This window comes from Xenopus tropicalis, chromosome 6 (genome assembly GCF_000004195.4).
Source record: "Xenopus tropicalis strain Nigerian chromosome 6, UCB_Xtro_10.0, whole genome shotgun sequence".
Lineage (NCBI taxonomy): Eukaryota > Metazoa > Chordata > Amphibia > Anura > Pipidae > Xenopus > Xenopus tropicalis.
Window position 1 is genome coordinate 68,951,436 of NC_030682.2, and position 17,585 is coordinate 68,969,020.

Sequence of the window (17,585 nt, forward strand, 5' to 3'; positions counted from 1 at the left end):
CCTAATTTTAACAGTCTTTCTTTGCAATCCGTCCTGAGAGATTAGTTATAGTGCCATGGACCTCAAATTTTTTGATAACATTGTGAATGGTGGTCATATAGAAACAATAAAGTCTCAAGAGATTGACTTGTATCCTTGAGATTAACCATGCTTTCTTACATTTTTCTGTCTTTGTCAGACGGTTCCCTGCTTCTATTTCTTTTCTCTGTGTACAGTGCGGTGCACACAGACATTTAATTCAGTTGAATGTGTGTTTTATACATTGAAGCCAGCTGTAACTTATCACAGGTCTGTTTACTCACACATTAAAGCAAAATAAATTACTTCTAATACATTAATTCTCTAAATATTTCTTACAGCTTCAAAATAGTGTTACTAATTTTGTCCAGTTCATGTTGGGATTTTTTTGCTAATTAAAAAAAAAATTTGTGTTGTGCCACTGCAAACAAGAGAAATACATATTTGAATATATTTATTTTACTTGCAGAACTTTATTTGAAAAAGGTGCAAAGTTGCAGGCATATTTGGCCACAACTTGGTATTCTCAGGACCAAACTATTGTCCCAGATGACAGAGCAGGATCTATTTACCTTTTTCTGAATGGCTTGTTAAAATTTACGATGCTGCCGCTTGGAATGCCTGTTGCTAATTTAACAATAAGGTGAAAGAAAGAAGGAGTTTAGATGGGACAATGTAAATGGATGTGTTGAATATATAAACTTTCTACAAATGGCTGTACTTTCTACAAATGGCAGCCAATCATAATTGGTGCATTGTCAGATGCAGATGCAAATGCTGTGGGGTTTTAGAATTATTTCCATCATTCTCTGAAATGTGGCAGGTGCCCCATGTACCCAAAAAAGGCATCACTGTGTACTAGAATAAACCACCAGGTGTATAGAATGCAGTTTTCTCTTTATCCCCGTCCAACCTGCCAATAACCCTTTGTAAGATCAAGCAATGTCAAATTCTTGGCAGAGCCTAACTTCTCAGTTAGCTTAGGCATAGGATGGTGCTGCCCAACTTCTGTGGTAATTTGCTTTGCACTGGGTACTACCACTAGTTCCCCCCCCAGGGTTTAAGGTATGGATTTTAACTGACCAGTTATACACTCTACTCTGGGCTTCTTGTGCTTGCTGTAAGTGTTATTTAACATATGGCATTACAGCAACAATTCTATCCTGCATAAGAGCAATGTGTTCATTTACACTTTGTTAAGGATTGGCCTTCCGTTCCCACATTTCAAGAGGTCAATGTCAAGAAGGCCTTGTAGGTGTCTTCCATAGACCAACTCAAATAGTGAAAACACCATAGAAGCCTAAGGTACTTCCCTGATGGAAAACATTAAGTAAGCTAACAAACTTATGTTCCCTCTAAGCTGTGTTCTTGTGTGCACACATGCAACAAATTGTGGCATGCACAAAAAAAAATGTTGTGAAAACACAATATTTAGGGACAGATTTGCTAAAAAACATAAATTCTACTTGCACAATTTTACTAAAACTTTTTGCATCTATTCATTTATAGTGCTAAAAAAAACAATATCTGTCCCCACTGGTATGTCTAAGTATCTGGGAAGAGTATCTGTCAACATTATTAACATCAAAATCAATTATTTAGATGGAAAAAAATAGTGTTACTGCTTCTTTTTTCTTGTTATTCTTTTGTTGCTTTGTTCCTTATTGTATAGAGGAATTACATCTGGAGAGAACAAGATTTCCAAACTTCAGTAGAAGTTCTAGAATATTTTAAATACAACATACTGAAATAAAAGTAGTTAGAAAAATCCCTGCCAAGCAGTTGGCAGTAAGCTAAAATTGTAAAAGAAAGTGACTTCAAGCAGGTGCAATTATAAGGCTTTAATAAGTTCTGGTAATTTATTTTGTTCTGCCATACACGATTTTCAAAGTGAAATCTGGGGATACGCGTGCCACAGCAAGATTTTAGTCCACAGCCATTAACTTTTGCCCACATCCCCATCAAGACACTTCCCATTTCCTTGCACACCCCCTAAATTTTTACACACTTCAGTAGGAAGGAAGGCACATTAACTGAATATTGGAAAAATAAAGTTAGATAAATATGAATTAAGAGTCTAATTAAAGTAATGCCTTTTCCAATTTTTATTCATTAACTTTGGCAACAGCCAAAAACAGGCTCTGACTTCAATACAAACAATTTCACATTTCAAATGCTTAAAGAAGCTGAATTTGAAGATATTTAAAATTAGAAAACAGTTTCTAATAATCATGCACCATCCATGTTGCCATGCAAATTAAAATGTCTCACAGGTATCCCCCTCCAGAGCTCCCCCAACCTCCCCCCCTGTGGTCACACACACAAACACCACAGCAGACTTTGACCCCTCCTGTCTTTGCTCACCTATCACCACCCACTGTGTCTATCTTCACTTAGCTACATATGGTGGGGATGATAAGGCAGAGAAGTGGTAACCAATCATGAAACTGGTCGGGAGTGGAATATTTGTGTCTCATTTTTACTGCTTTGTCTCTGGCTGTATCTGCCTGGTAGATTCCAGCATTGCTTCCTGTTAAAATTACTGCAGTAGAACAGGTAACAATATTTATTAGTGTTTACTGAGCCTGCACAGTCAGATTCCAGCATTGCTTCTAAGAATTACTGCAGGGGAACAGGTACCAATGGTTACTGCTCTTTACTGAGCCTGCACATTTAGCTTTCAGCATCACTTCTTAGAATTACTGCAGAGTAGTCTCTGCTGTTTGTGGAGTTATAGCTGCGCCTGTTCACCTGCTGGGAGATCAGTCTCAGCAAGCTACAATACGTCTGATGACGAAAATTCAAACCTTACTCCAAAGTTAATTGATTGGGAGTCTTATATGCCTCTGACGACAAAGGAGAGTAGAGCCACTTACAAATGACAAGAGTTAACCTGCAAGACAAACAGCCCCCAGCATTTGAAGGATGTTACAATTGGGAACTAGTGGGAGACTAGTCTCTGTGTGTAAGAAATAAAGATTGTCAACAACCTGTCTGCATTACTGTACTGCATCACTGATATAACAATGGTGATTAGGACATCTGAATCCTCTGTGCAACCCCCTCAAAAGTTTCTGCAGTGCCCTGGGATCTCTGGTATAAACAGTTTTCTATCTACTTACTGGCATCTGGCCTGGATGGCACCACCCCAGAAAGGTAAAGGGCCCTGTTACTTAACTCCCTGGGCTCTGAAGCATATCACAATTTAACAACTCTGGAAGCAGATTCCTGATACATTGCTACAGTACATGCCCCTGTAGAATTATTTTAAACATGCCCCAAATGCTTCAGTGCTTGAGTATGGTTTCACAAGCGCTGTCAGGCTGAAATGGAACTTATATGTCACTATGTTGCTGAGCTGTGACAGCTAGCAGTCCCCTGCAAGATTGGGCCCTTGCAAGATGAAATGATTAGAACTTATTGAAAAAAATACAAACCCTAAACTCACAGAGAGCTTGCATATGGAATCAGATATGCTTATTTTACAAAAAGCTGTGGAATTGGGGTGCCAAATTGGCTTTGCTGGAGGCCAAAAATATGCTGCCCTCTGCAGGAGGGAGAGAGGTCCCCATTCATGTACACAAAGCAACTGACAGTTGTAATGGCAGCCGTCATAAAGGTGGCATGAAACTGTGCCCGGCACAAGGGAAACACTGCAGGCGCTGTAACAAATAAACCACCGCTAAATTCTGCCACTCCATGCCAGACACATCAGTTCATAATTTAGAGCAAAATGACTGTGTACCTGATGAAACAAAAATGTTTGTCTCCAGGATTTGGTCAAAGGGCACTTGGAAGATGGATGCCTTTTTATTCAGCTGGAGGGCTTTAAAGGGTCTATATGCATTTCCCCTTTCAGCAACAATCCACACAGTTCTATTAAAAGTGCAGGAAGAGCAGATCACAGACCTGGTCATAGTGTATCCAGTATGGCCTTTCAAGATTTGGTACCCAGACTTACAGAAGTTGATAGTTCCCCTAGGCTTCACCACAGAATGCTTTTAGGGTCCGAGGGAACTCCTAACATCCATACCCCAGTCGATCCAGCTAGCAGCCCCAGTGAGAGGCTTGCTTTACTCTCTCTTTCGAGAACAGCAAATGCTCTGATTAGAGCATCTCTGCACCCTCGGCCTTCTAAAAGATATAAGGATATTGCACAGGAATTTTATACCTGGCAAGCAAATAATCCTTCTGTCAGGGGCAGCCACAGGTGAGTGGCTGGCAGGTAGGAGCCTATGTGCAGATAACCCAAAGGCAGGCAGGGGTCAGTCCAAAGAGCCCCCTGTGGCTCAGTAAGCATGTGCACCCGGAGTTCCGCACAAAGTCCAGGGTTCGAATCCCTATAGTTCCTGACACCTTCTGCAACCCAGCCCTCTGATATTATGAAGGTGTACACTTTAAAGTAGTATGTATTTCACTATTAACTAAGTGCCACACAGGGAAACTTGGTCACCCAGCATGGCCTCTTGTCATGTAGCAGAATCTTGCCTGTGACACTCAGAAGTTAATTAACATCTGCTTACATGCAACCATATGGGAACCCCGCAAGGCACTATTTGGAGGTTGTAAAGTCTACCAGCTTACAAGAGAGTCTACCAATTTACAAGAGAAACAACAATGGTTAGGATTGTTTTGTTCTATTTTTCTATGGTACATGCATATATTTTACTTTATTTTCAACTTTTTTGGTTGTATTTTTACAGATATTCAAATCCTAAATAGTGACCCCTAACTAAAGGGCTTTTATCTAATACAAATTATTTTAATGATTCAGTGATAATTTGAGGAAAGTTTTTTCCTAACATAAAACATTTTCACATAAAAAATTGCAGTTTTGGTGCTTTAAAATGGGTTAACTTAATGGTCTAAATACATATATACACCGAAATATAAGAACACTAGCCTTTCAACAATTACTAAATAAAGACAGGGAGAACATGAAAAATAATTGTAAGGGTAACTTATCTATTATTAATTATATTTAAAAGGGTTCATAAACAAGGTTTTAGGGCAAATCATTGTTTAGGTGCAACTAGAAATCGTAAGTAAGATTGGTCATACAATATACCCCAATTTTCCAGATGGGAATAAAGATTCAAAATTATTTTGGATATAAAGACCTCTAACATCTCAGAGCAGTCCCTATGAGGACACAGGCACCATGATATTCTCCTCAGAATGCATGACACTAAAAGAAGAAACACCTCTCATTAACTTCTACACATACTTTATAGATTTTAGCTAGTGAAGTTTTACATTTGAGTTCTTAAAAAATGTTTTAGATTGAAACATTGAGAGATTGGACTGGAAGATTGGAAAATCATCCCCTTATCTCTCAATATTTGCGCTGTAATGTAACTGGATATATTATTATAAATGTGCAACTACCCTTATGTTAAGCACAAGTAAAAGACAATAGGTTGAGACACATTTAGTCTTTATTTGTATTGCTGCCAATATATAATACTTTAATATTTAAGTTAGATGTGTCTTTAAAGGAACAGTAACACAAATATATTTAAATACCTTATAAGTCACAAAACATCTCTAACATTAGGTCTAGCCTTTCCCCCCTTGCCTTTTTTAAATGCAGAATTTTAGTGACAAACTGCTCCATAGCAGCACAGCGAAAAGGTGACGGGTGCTTGAATTCCTGTGTGCACTGACCCAAAAGTTGTCTTCGGCACTTAAGCTTTTTATCAGCTTATGTAGTTTAAATTTATGATGGAAACATTACCCCCCAAACTGTCTGAAGAAATAGAAACATAAATTTAAACTGCATATGCTAATAAAAAGCTTAAGTGCCGAAGGTCCTCCGACACGAAGACAACTTCCGGGTCAGTGCAGTGTAAAATTCTACATGAAGCATTTAAGGGGAAAGGCTAGACCTAATGTTAGAGATGTTTTGTGACTTATGAGGGATTTAAATATTTTTGTGTTACTGTTCCTTTAATATTATTACTAAAAGGGAATTTGAATATCGGTCTGTAGTCTAGACAAAAAAAGCAGCAGCCCTGGTTTCCAAATTTTGGAAGATTCACATTGTACATATAATGATATCCCAAGACTCTTTTCTTTGTGCCTTTCAGCATAATTGTCCTCCTGTTGTCTAGGTTGCCTTGGAATCCAGCCCAATTCGCACACTAAAGGATAAAATCTTGTTTGCAACAGCTGTGAATACATTGCTATGCTTTACAAGTACTTGGGAGACAAACTTTTGTGCATGATATTTGAGGAGTCCGCAGAGGATGGTTTTGTAAGGCTTAATAAAAGTAGCGAAAGCGCCTTTGCTGAAAAGAAAGACAAGATAAGATAAATTACAAGATAAATACTAGTACAATAGGAGGCATAAAAAAATGAACCAATTTGGTTTGGTCCTTTGGGAAATGCACCATAGAGAACTACCCTTCATATCACCAAGATTAAAAATCCACACATGTATTGGTCATCATTAGAAAATTAAGGGGAAATGCTAATGTCAAATAAGAAATCTTAAAGTGTCATCCATGAAAGCCAAAAGCTTAATAAAAGTTAAGTGCTGTTAAGGCCCTTTTAATGTCAACACCTAGATATCTATTCAAGATACAGTTTCTATGCCCAAGCACAGAACCAAAACATGTAATAGAATGATTCAACACTGTAGGGCAGGGGTAGGGAACCTATGGCTCGGGAGCCAGATGTGGCTCTTTTGATGGCTGCATCTGGCTCACTGCCAAATTTTTAATTAAAAAAAATAACGGGGGGCGTGGCCTGCGCTCGGCAGATAGAAGATATGTTCTAAGACTTAGAACAAGTCTTCTATCCGCCGAGTGCAGGCCACGCCCTCCTCCGCATCCGGCATCCTTACCGGGTTGCACTTGAACCAGGGCCCAGCGAGCTGAGAGGGACATTGGAGCAGAAACCTGTGACAGTTCATGCTTGAATTGAAAATAAAATCTGGCCAATATGTCTCTGTTGGGGCTACAAAGAGAAGCCACACAATGTACACTGTGCTAGGTAGCCCTCTAGTTATACCACTAACAAGCCATATTAACCAGCTAAAGCTGACACCCACCCTACCTTGCTTCCGCAGCATCCGCGGCTGAACAGGCCTAGCTCCCGTCGACCATTGTATGGCTCTCACAGAATTACATTCTAAAATATGTACTGTTTATGGCTCACTCAGCCAAATAGGCTCCCGACCCCTGCTGTAGGGACATCTAAGGAAATATCTTGGATGCTTTTAATAATAAAAAAAATTAATAAATATCCACTTTTAAACAAGCTCTTACATCTAAAAAAAAATATACAAAAGAAAATTATAGCGCTGCTTGTGAATTTAAGAGAGACTGGAGAGATGATATACATTTATAGCTATTTGTTCAGTTCAAATGTATTTTCTATATGCGTGCTAAATAACTTTGCTGGTATTACATATACTGTGCATTCGCCCATATGTTCAAGTTGCTAAAGATCTTTAAGTTTGGGCACCAAAGGAAAATGTTCACATTGGGCATATTTTGTCCTGTTAAAAAAGTCTAATAATGAGAAATAAAGAGTGATATAAAGTTTAAATAATAGAATACCATGCAATACTGTTTACTGACAAACCATTACATAGATCATTTTTTTGTATGCCTTGATCTAATCTTCAGGCAAGCTTGTACGAACTCTTCTGGAGTTAACAATTAAACATTTTCATGCAAGACATTCCTGTCATGAAATGTTCCAAGAGATTCCCTTTGGCTCAAAGAAAAACAATAAATCAAACTGCCAAAGCCATAGTCTTAAAACTGACATTTAAGTAATGTAGTTTAAATGGGACTAATAGATGTTACTTTTTAGAATATTAAAGACCCAGAATCTCTGTTGTCACTACACTATGTGCAAAGTATAGCTAAGCAAATCCAAATGTCTCTAAACAAGTGGACTTGTGGTATTACACAGAAATGCTAGATGCAATTTTTATTTCAAACTGAGATAAACCATTTACCATGATTTATGTTTTTGCAGATTTTTTCAAATTCGAGTCTCCAAAATGAGAATATTAGAGATTATTTTTATTATAAAAACGTACCAGTTAAAAGCTGGTGAGCTTCAGAAAGCATTAAGTCATAAATGAGTCATACATTTGAAGATGCATTGAAATTTTTTTTTTAGTAATCAGGTTTTTTTGCATGATTGTAAAGGAATACTGTTATGGGAAAACATGTTTTTTTCAAAATGAATCAGTTAATAGAGCTTCTCCAGCAGAATCTTGCAGTGAAATTCTTTTTTCAAAAACACAGATCTTTGAATATTTAATTTTGAAATTTCACATGGGTGCCCCCTGTTGTTGGTTGAAGAATAAAATTTTAAATGGTAGAATGAATTATTTGCTATGTAAACAGTGTAATTTAGGAATAAAAAGTACACCATAAAAATAATGACCTTTAAGCAAGTTTTCATTTTTTTTCATTTATTTAAAAAAAAAAACTTGATAACACTCAAATTAAAATTTCGATAAATCTTCCTCCCCATGAAATGGTTAGTCTAATTAGGTCATTTAATCATAAAATAGGCTGACCACTGCCTGATGTATAGACCCTTCATGTATAGTTTTTGATCCCATCATATTGCAGTCTTTCAGGACTTAAAGAAAGGTAAATACAGCCATAAACACTCACAGTCCTCTATCAAAAGAAACACAGGATTTCTTGTCTCCTTTTTTGTAAACATGTTGTTTGGGTGTCTGACTTACCCTCACATAAAAATCCTTAATTCCCGTGGCCAGAGTCTGCACAGTTCTCTCCTCTCTCCCCTCTTCTGCTCCCCCCTCTATAAGAATGCTAAGAACTCTCTCCCTTAGGAATATGTGATCTGAGCTATAAGGGCTAGACTGGAAGCAGGAAGCTATTTAAAATGGTAGCTGCTGTCTTAAACAAACAGAGAAAGCTTCTAGGGCTCTTTACTCAGGTATGGCAATGCTTTCTGCAGAATAAATATATTGTTCTAGGTGACACTAATGTGGCAAATCTATTGGCAGTAAAATGCCAAAATGACTTTCTGTATTATCACAAAAAAGATCTCTTTACAGATGCTTTACTTTCTTTCTGCGGTTTTGATTTGAAATCAAATAGCTAAAAGTGTGGTTTATGAATGTTTGGTTCATTTTCAAGGCCTGCTTAAAGGGGAAATACAGTATATCCTTCTTTCTGCTATAAACTCATTTAGTTGGACTTCTGTAGAAAAGTTGCATAAATGCTATCTGAACCTTCAGAAATAATTGTAATTTTTTTTACACAAACATACCAGATTGCACAGATTAAAAGGAAAACATGATTAACCGTCTGTCTGAGAATCCCAGTGGCTGAGGACAAATAACTCAGTGAATGCCTCTCTCCATACAACAGTGGTCGATGGGTAATGTGTGCAGAGAAGGAAAGAGCGGTCTAGTAAAGTAACAGAAGTAATGCAGAGAGCATGTAACTGAAGTGCCACTGCCACAGCGGCCCGTCAAAGGGATGCAGCAGTCCATCAGAGAGAGCAGACCTGCTTCAACACAGGCAGCAGTACGGAGCTGCTACCATTACTATTAACAGTGCAGTACAGAGGGACTGAATTTAGAGTAATGCACACTGAATTACAATTAAGTTAAGCGTGCTGTTACACAGTACTTTTGCTACACTCAAAATCAATTGCTCTGGCAGAGTGCAGTGTCAGCTGGGAGCTTAAAGACCTATGTTGTGAGCTGTTAGGCTGATTAGCAATGTGTCAGCCCTGCCTAAATATCCTTGACTCCCTTAGTGCTGACTCACATTATCCTGCAATACTGAAAGATCAGAGGGATCCGTTTTTCAACCCCTTCCTCACCTTGTTCCATTGTAAAGTGAAGAATTCTGGGACATAGTTACATAGAGTTGAAAAAAGACCAGAGCCCATCAAGTTCAACCCATCCAAGTAAACCCAGCACACACAACCCACACCTACCAATCTATACACTCACATACATAAACTATATATACAACCACTAATACTAACTGTAGATATTAGCATCACAATAGCCTTGGATATTCTGATTGTTCAAGAACTCATCCAGGCCCTCTTAAAGGCATTAACAGAATCTGCCATTACCACATCACTAGGAAGGGCATTCCACAACCTCACTGCCCTCACCGTGAAAAACCACCTAAGCTGCTTCAAATGGAAGCTCCGTTCCTCTAATCTAAAGGGGTGACCTCTGGTGCATTGATTGTTTTTATGGGAAAAAAGAACATCCCAATCTGCCTATAATCCCCTCTAATGTACTTGTACAGAGTAATCATGTCTCCTCGCAAGCGCCTCTTTTCCAGAGAAAACAACCCAACCTCGACAGTCTAGTTTAAATCTTCCATCCCCTTAACCAGTTTAGTTGCACTACTCTGCACTCTCTCCAGCTCATTAATATCCTTCTTAAGGACTGGAGCCTAAAACTGCACCGCATACTCAAGGAAAGGCCTTATCAAGGACCTATAAAGGGGCAAAATTATGTTGTCATCCCTTGAGTCAATGACTTTTTTTATACAAGACACAACAAGAATGACACTGCCTGGAATTAGACAACTTGTTATCTACAAAAGCCCTTAGATCCTTCTCCATTAAGGATACCCCCAACAAACTACCATTCAGTAGATAGTTCGCGTTTCTATTATTTCTACCAAAGTGCGTAACTTTGCACTTATCAACATTGAACCTCATTTTCCAGTTTGCTGCCCAGTTTTCCAACTTTTTCAAATCGCTCTGCAAAGCGGCAGCATCCTGCATGGAACTTAGTTGTGCATAGTTTTGCACAATTTAGTGATATCAGCAAAAATAGAAACAGTACTGTCTATGCCCACCTCCAGGTCATTAATAAACAAGTTAAAAAGCAAAGGACCAAAGACTGACCCCTGCGGTACTCCACTAACCACACTGGTCCTATTAGAAAATGTTCCATTTACCACCATTCTTTGTAATCTATCCTTCAGCCAGTTCTCTATCCAATTACAATTATGTTCTAGGCCAATATTCCGCAATTTGATCATTAACCTTCTGTGAGGTACTGTATCAAACGCTTTAGCAAAGTCCAAGTAGATGACATCAACTGCCATTCCAGCATCGAGGTTCCTACTCAGTTTGGCAAGATCTGTTACGCATAAAACCATGCTGGCACAAACTTATAGTATTGTGAACTGCAATGTATTCAATGTATCCCTTATTACCCCTTCCAAAAGGAAGTTTTCCTACTACTGATGTCAGACTAACAGGCCTATAGTTTTCAGGCTGAGAACGAGATCCCTTTTAAAATAACAGCACAACATGCCAGACCTCAACGAATCCTGAAAAATTATGTGAAGAGGCTTGGCAATCACAGCGCTCAGCTCATTTAATACCCTGAGATGAATCCCATCTGGTCCTGGACCTTTGTTTACCTTTACATGTTCAAGTGTCTTTTGAATTTCCTCCCGAGTGACCCATGCGTCAGTAGCTAAATTACTAGAACTGGGCATATTAAAAGGGAAGCCTTCATTAGCTGGCTTCTCAGATGTATAGACAGATGAAAAATAAGAGTTTAAAATTTCTGCTTTTTCCCCATTCTCATCAACCAACTTACCCCCCCATGATAATAAGGTTCCCACCCCTCCTTGCTTCATTTTTTTACTATTCACATAATTAAAAAATAATTTTGGATTCTTTTTACTCCTAGCTGCAATATCCCTTTCCATCTCTATTTTAGCTTGCCTGATAGCTTTTTTGCATGCTTTATTTGCTTCCTTGTACCTGATGAAGTTTCTGCTGTCCCAGCTAACTTGAATGCTTTAAAAGCACATTTTTTCTTACCAACCTCGACACTAACACTTTTATTCAGCCATAAAGGTTTTGCTTTGCGATGCCTCTCCTTGCTTACAAGGGAAATATACTGTTGTGTATACCTGCAAAGCAATGTTTTAAAGATATTCCATTTTCCTTCTGTGTCTAACGCTATGAAAAGCCTTTCCCAGTTGACACATTGCAGAGATGCCCTTATACTGGCAAAGTCTGCACATCTAAAATCGAGCGTTTTAGATAATCCCTTATAGAGCTGTTTCTGCAGCATTATCTTAAAGGAGACCATGTTGTGATCACTGTTCCCCAAATGCCTAGTAGGTTCTTGAACTGCCTGAAATAAAAAGTTGTCATTTAGCATATTTACAAACCTACTAGCTTTTTCTGACGTAGCCACTCCATTACTCCAGTCAATACGGGGTGGTTTATAGCTTACACAATGATCATTTTCTTTGTGACTTTCAGCCCTACTGAAATTTCTACCCAAAGAGATTTGACGTTTTCACTGGTAATGTCTTTATTACACGGCTTTAAATCTGACTTTACATAGAGACAAACCCCTCCACCCTTTTTAATCTCTCTGTCCCTCCTAAAAAGTGTATAACGATTTAAATTCACGGCCCAGTCGCATTTTTCATCCCACCAGGTCTCAGTGATACCAATTAAATCATAATTTTCAATACATGCAATAACCTGCAGCTCCCCTAATTTACCCAACAAGCTTCACGCATTAGCCAGCATGCAGTGGAGATTACTACTTCTCCCTCTGATGTTTACATTAGCTTACGGAGAGTTAGAGCTAAGGCAAATATTAGACTGTTTTCTTTGTAACAGAAGCTCCTTATCTGATAAACTATATGCCCCCCTCACTCCTCCCCCACAACCCTTTGCTAGTCCCACTGCCCCGTCTACACTAGCTTTCCTATAGAACTCTAGCTCACCCACCCCCCCTTGTCTAGTTTAAACACTCATCTAGCCTCTTAACCATTCTCTCCCCTAGCACAGCAGACCCCCTTCCATTGAGGTGCAATCCGTCACGGCAGTATAGAATGTACCCCCAAAGAAAAGTCAGCCCAGTGCTCTAGGAACCCAAACCCTTCCTTCCTACACCAAGACTTTAGCCACGCATTTAGCACCGTAAGCTCCCACTGTCTCCCTAAACTTGCACGTGGCACCGGCAAAATTTAGGGCCTAGATCCCTGAACTCACTCTTTAAGGTCCTCCACCTACCGTTCATTTTGTCGTTAGTCCGATATGTACCACGACAGCCGGGTCATGCCCAGCCCCTCCCAATAATTTGTCAACCCGATCAACCACATGCCGAACCCTGGCACCAGGAAGACAGCAAACTGTTCGGTTGAATCGATCCACTCGACAGATTACCCTGTCCACTTTCCTAATGATTGAATCCCCTATAACCACCATCTGTTTAGGCCTAGCTCTGCTCTCCTCCCCACCACTACTAGAGAAACTGGTCTCCCGGCTGTTAGAGAGATCAGCCTCATCTAGAACCACCAGTCCAGAGTTCACACTCCCATCTTCTTCACACAATCTGGCAAATCTGTTGAGATGCGCAAACCCTGGAGCAGCCTCCCTTTTCCTTTTCCCCACACTAGATTGTCTAACTGTCAACCAGCTTACTGCCCTATCATCCTTTCGTTGCTCCCCTCCCCCATACTATCTGACCCCACTAGCTCTTGTTCAGTAAGCAAGAGACTTTTCCTCTAGCGCTCTAATGCAAGCCTCTAAAGTGGCAATTCGCTCACAACCACAACAGAGATAAGCACTTTGGAACTGTTGGTCGACAACTGCATACATGTGGCAGGATGTGCACTGAGTCAGACCTTCAATGTTGCTGCCACTCATTCTCCCAGTTACAGAACCAGTTAAACAAAAATAGGTGAAAGGACTTGTAGTAAATACAAACTTAGTAACTTGTTTTTAACTCCCTTAGTTTTTAACTCCTGTGTTTATAACTCCACTTACGGTACATAGCCCCCACTAACTCCTGTGTTTTTAACGCCACTTACAGAGCCCCCACTTAAAGAGCAATCACTTACAGAGCACCTACCACCAGAGCAAGCTCCACTGGAGTGCCAGTGGTTCTATTTATACAGTCTGTTAAGGTCAACTAATCAAACCCCATCCACCTCAAACTGAGGGTAATTACAAAGGAACATTCCTTTGTTACATAACTTCTGGCAAACCTGCTGTAAGCCTTATAGTTCACCAAACTTTGTAAATTAGCACCAAAAACAACAATTACTTTTGAAAAAATTAAACCCAACAGTTAAAAAACACAATGGGGGTCATTTATCAACACTGGGCAAATTTGCCCATGGGCAGTAACCCATGGCAACCAATCAAATTTCTGCTTTCATTGTGCTACCTGCAGTGGGCTGAAAAAAGACAATTGCTGATTGGTTGCTATGGGTTACTGCCCACGGGCAAATTTGCCCAGTGTTGATAAATGACCCCCAATGATTTTGAATAAAGTTAATAAAGAATACTTATCCCTTTTTTGTTGAATTGAAAAGCAAGTTGATTCAACCAGCCAGTTAGTAAGCCATAACCTAAGCTGGGTGGGAAATGGTTTTTACAGTGAATCATGGTTTCCTTTCAATCTGTAGAATTAGGTATATTTTTTTAAATGACACTATATTGAGCTGAGGTATTATCTTTTAGAAACTCCATTGCAACTGTTGTTACAGTGATTGTTACTTGACCCTGCATTTGATTTGTAACATATATTTTTTTTTCTCTAGTCAGGTTTAATAAGGACACAAGAAGCTGAATACTTTTTGAAGCCAATGCCTAGGCATGTAGCACTCAAACACAATTACTCTTCTTCAGATGGCAGCCAACATCATGTTCTCTACAAAAGATCCCTTGACAAGCTTCTTTACAAGAACAATGATATTAATACAGTTCAAACGCAACAAGAACTGATAAATCAGAAATGGCAGCACTTGGATACTGTTTCTCATCATGACAGCCACCAGGAAATGAACCAAAAATATGAAAGGCTCGAAAAACAGCACTATTGTGGAAGACGCAAGAAATGTATGTAAGGGCATTTTCTTTATTTACCGAAAGTATAAACCAGCTGGATGTATAATTATGCAGTAAGGGCAACACATTTGGCATTACAGAAGTATTGTGTACTGTGGCAGGCAAGGTGGGTGGACAGACAACCCCTACAAATTTAGCAAACTCATTAAGATCCTCAAATTTTACATAAGTTACATAAGATACTGCTTGTTAATTATTGGTGACCCATAATGCCGACCTAGGTTTTTCCTAGGTTATGTCCTTACTGACTTTTTCTCATATGTTCTGGGAAAAGTATACATGTTTATATTATATTAAAATAGCAGTAGTATGGGACATTTACAGGAATAGCTACCTCCATAAAACATTACTGATGTCATTTTCTAACTAAACAAACTGATAGAACAGGATATCACACAATTTTTAGACAAATGTGGAAGATAATCTAATAACTTTAGAATAATATTTGAAAATTCTGGGACAATTCTGATGAATGTATAAGTGCTTCTTTCCATAGATGACTCCTACCCCCTTTATTTTAATCCAAGGCTTGCAGCAGGTTTACTTACAGAATCTCTTGGTGTCCCACCATTTCATTTTTTCCCTCAAACTATTTTTTTTTTTTTTTTGCAGAGAAGAGATGATAACATCTTAAACCATGTAGTATCAGTCAGTAATATGAGTAAACAAGATGTCCAATTATCTGGCATAACTTTTTAAAAGATAATGAGAAATTGAGCCAAAGAGAATAGTTATGATGTTCTGGTACAAAATTTGACTATTAAACAAAAGACCATTGTCAGGCACGAACAGGATCTTATCTTTTCTAAATACTTCTGTAAAGGTTCCTGAGTCCCCTCAAATTTAACTTTCCCGCAAATTTTTCTATGTAATTAAATCATTTGTGGATGGGTCAAATATATCTCTTAATTGGATAATGTTATTATTTCTATATAATTTCCAATTGGTGAACCTTGTTAGTTTATCTACATGTAAGAAATTTGAGACAGGATAAAAAGGAGACAAATTATAATCACAATTTTGATGCTGGAACAAATGTTTCCAAGTAAATAGTATGTCTGTATAAAAGGGGTTACTTTTGACTTCTTCTTTCTTTCCATTTTTTGTGAAAACAAAGAGATAACATTATCTCTGGAATTTAAATTAATCTCTAAATCGGTATTAGTGTATTTGTTTTGTCCATCCAACAATTTAATACAACTGGAAAGGGCCGAAAGATTGAATCTACAGAAGTCTACTCTTGCAGCAGTGGTGAATCATATTAAAGTGGCATCTTGACCTCTCCTTGGTTCTGGGGAGGAATGAGTCTTAGGTGATAAAGGGGAATGATATTTATATCTTCCCCTGTTAGAAGCATAATGGTCACTTATCTATAAGAATGATATCTCCTAAATCTTAAAATAAGATTTAGGAGTGTGAACAGAATCCAGATGATTTTCTGTTTTCTTGTTACTGAGAACTGTGTTGTTGGAAGAAGCCTTGCTTAAAGATGAGAAGAAAGACAATCCCTCATTAGGATCGGTAAATATGTGAAAATGATAAAATTTCAGGTTCAGGTCTAAGGTCTGATACACATTAGAAAATCTCCTTTGATGAGAAAAGGAAATAAGGGTTGATTCCCTAAAGTGCGATAAGTTTTATCACACTTTTTTTGTGTTAAAACTGACGCGGAAAAAACGCGTGATTCGCTATAGTATTATTGCATGTGTTAAGTCACATATCGCATGTGTTAATTAGCGTGCAAACGCATGCGTTAATTTTAACGCATTGCGTTATTTAGCGAATGAAAAGAATACTAACGCATGATTCACAAAAGCGCCTAAATGCGTTAATTAACGCGCAAATGTGTGCGTATTTTAGCGCCTAATTGGGGGAGGAGTTGGGCAGAGCACATTTTTCATTTTTGAGTGGGAAAACCTAAAATGGAGTATGCAATGGGGTTTTTGCTTGATTTGGAGGAGGAAAATCAAGTCCCTCAGCCTTCCAGAGTGATGCGTCCTTGGATTTTCTGGGAAAGGGACACTTTAGAGGGCTTAAGCAAGGATGAAGTGGTCAGTCGATACAGGCTCAATAGGGCAGCAATATCCAGCCTGTATGAGCTGCTTCAGCCTCCCCTGTAGCCACTGACTCGCAGAAGCCGTGCCGTCCCCGGGATGGTGGAAACTGCTGTGCTCCCTGCACTTTTTGGCCACTGGCAGTTTCCAGAGGGTTGGGGACGCTATTTGCTCGGTGTCCGGGAATTTCATATCGTTGAACATCAAGGACATTGTGTCTGGGTTCCCCGGCTCCTCTCACGATGCTTACATCCTAAGGCAATCCGCACTTTACCATTCTTTCGAGACAGGACAAATGCCTCACGGGTGGCTGTTAGGTAAGTATTTGTGTCACGTCTAGCACAACTTGCCCACATTTGCTTTCTGTCTCCCACTGTAAAACCAGGCCCTGCCTGCCATAAGCTTGTTTTGCAATTTGTAAAATGCCCTCTTTTCCCTCTGGGAGAGTCAAAGCAACTACTTGTAGCGTTACCTATCAGTCTCACACTGTCACATCTGTTGCAAAAGGGCCGTGTTTTGACACAGGGAGAGTGGAAGCAGCTTATTTTTTTTTTACATTTTTTTTTTTTCAGGAGATGCTGGCTACCCGTGCTCTAGGTGGCTCATCACACCAATTCACAGGCCGCATTCAGGGGCCGA

General features: G+C 39.0%; 1 protein-coding gene across 1 annotated transcript in view; it reads left to right on the forward strand.

Moving 5' to 3' along the window:
* Positions 1–17,585, forward strand: part of adamts16 (ADAM metallopeptidase with thrombospondin type 1 motif 16) — a 112,125-nt gene that overhangs the window by 20,232 nt on the left and 74,308 nt on the right. Inside the window, exon 4 of the mRNA XM_031904195.1 lies at positions 14,586–14,883. Coding sequence (XP_031760055.1) covers positions 14,586–14,883 — 298 coding nt within the window. The remainder of the gene's footprint in view (positions 1–14,585; positions 14,884–17,585) is intronic.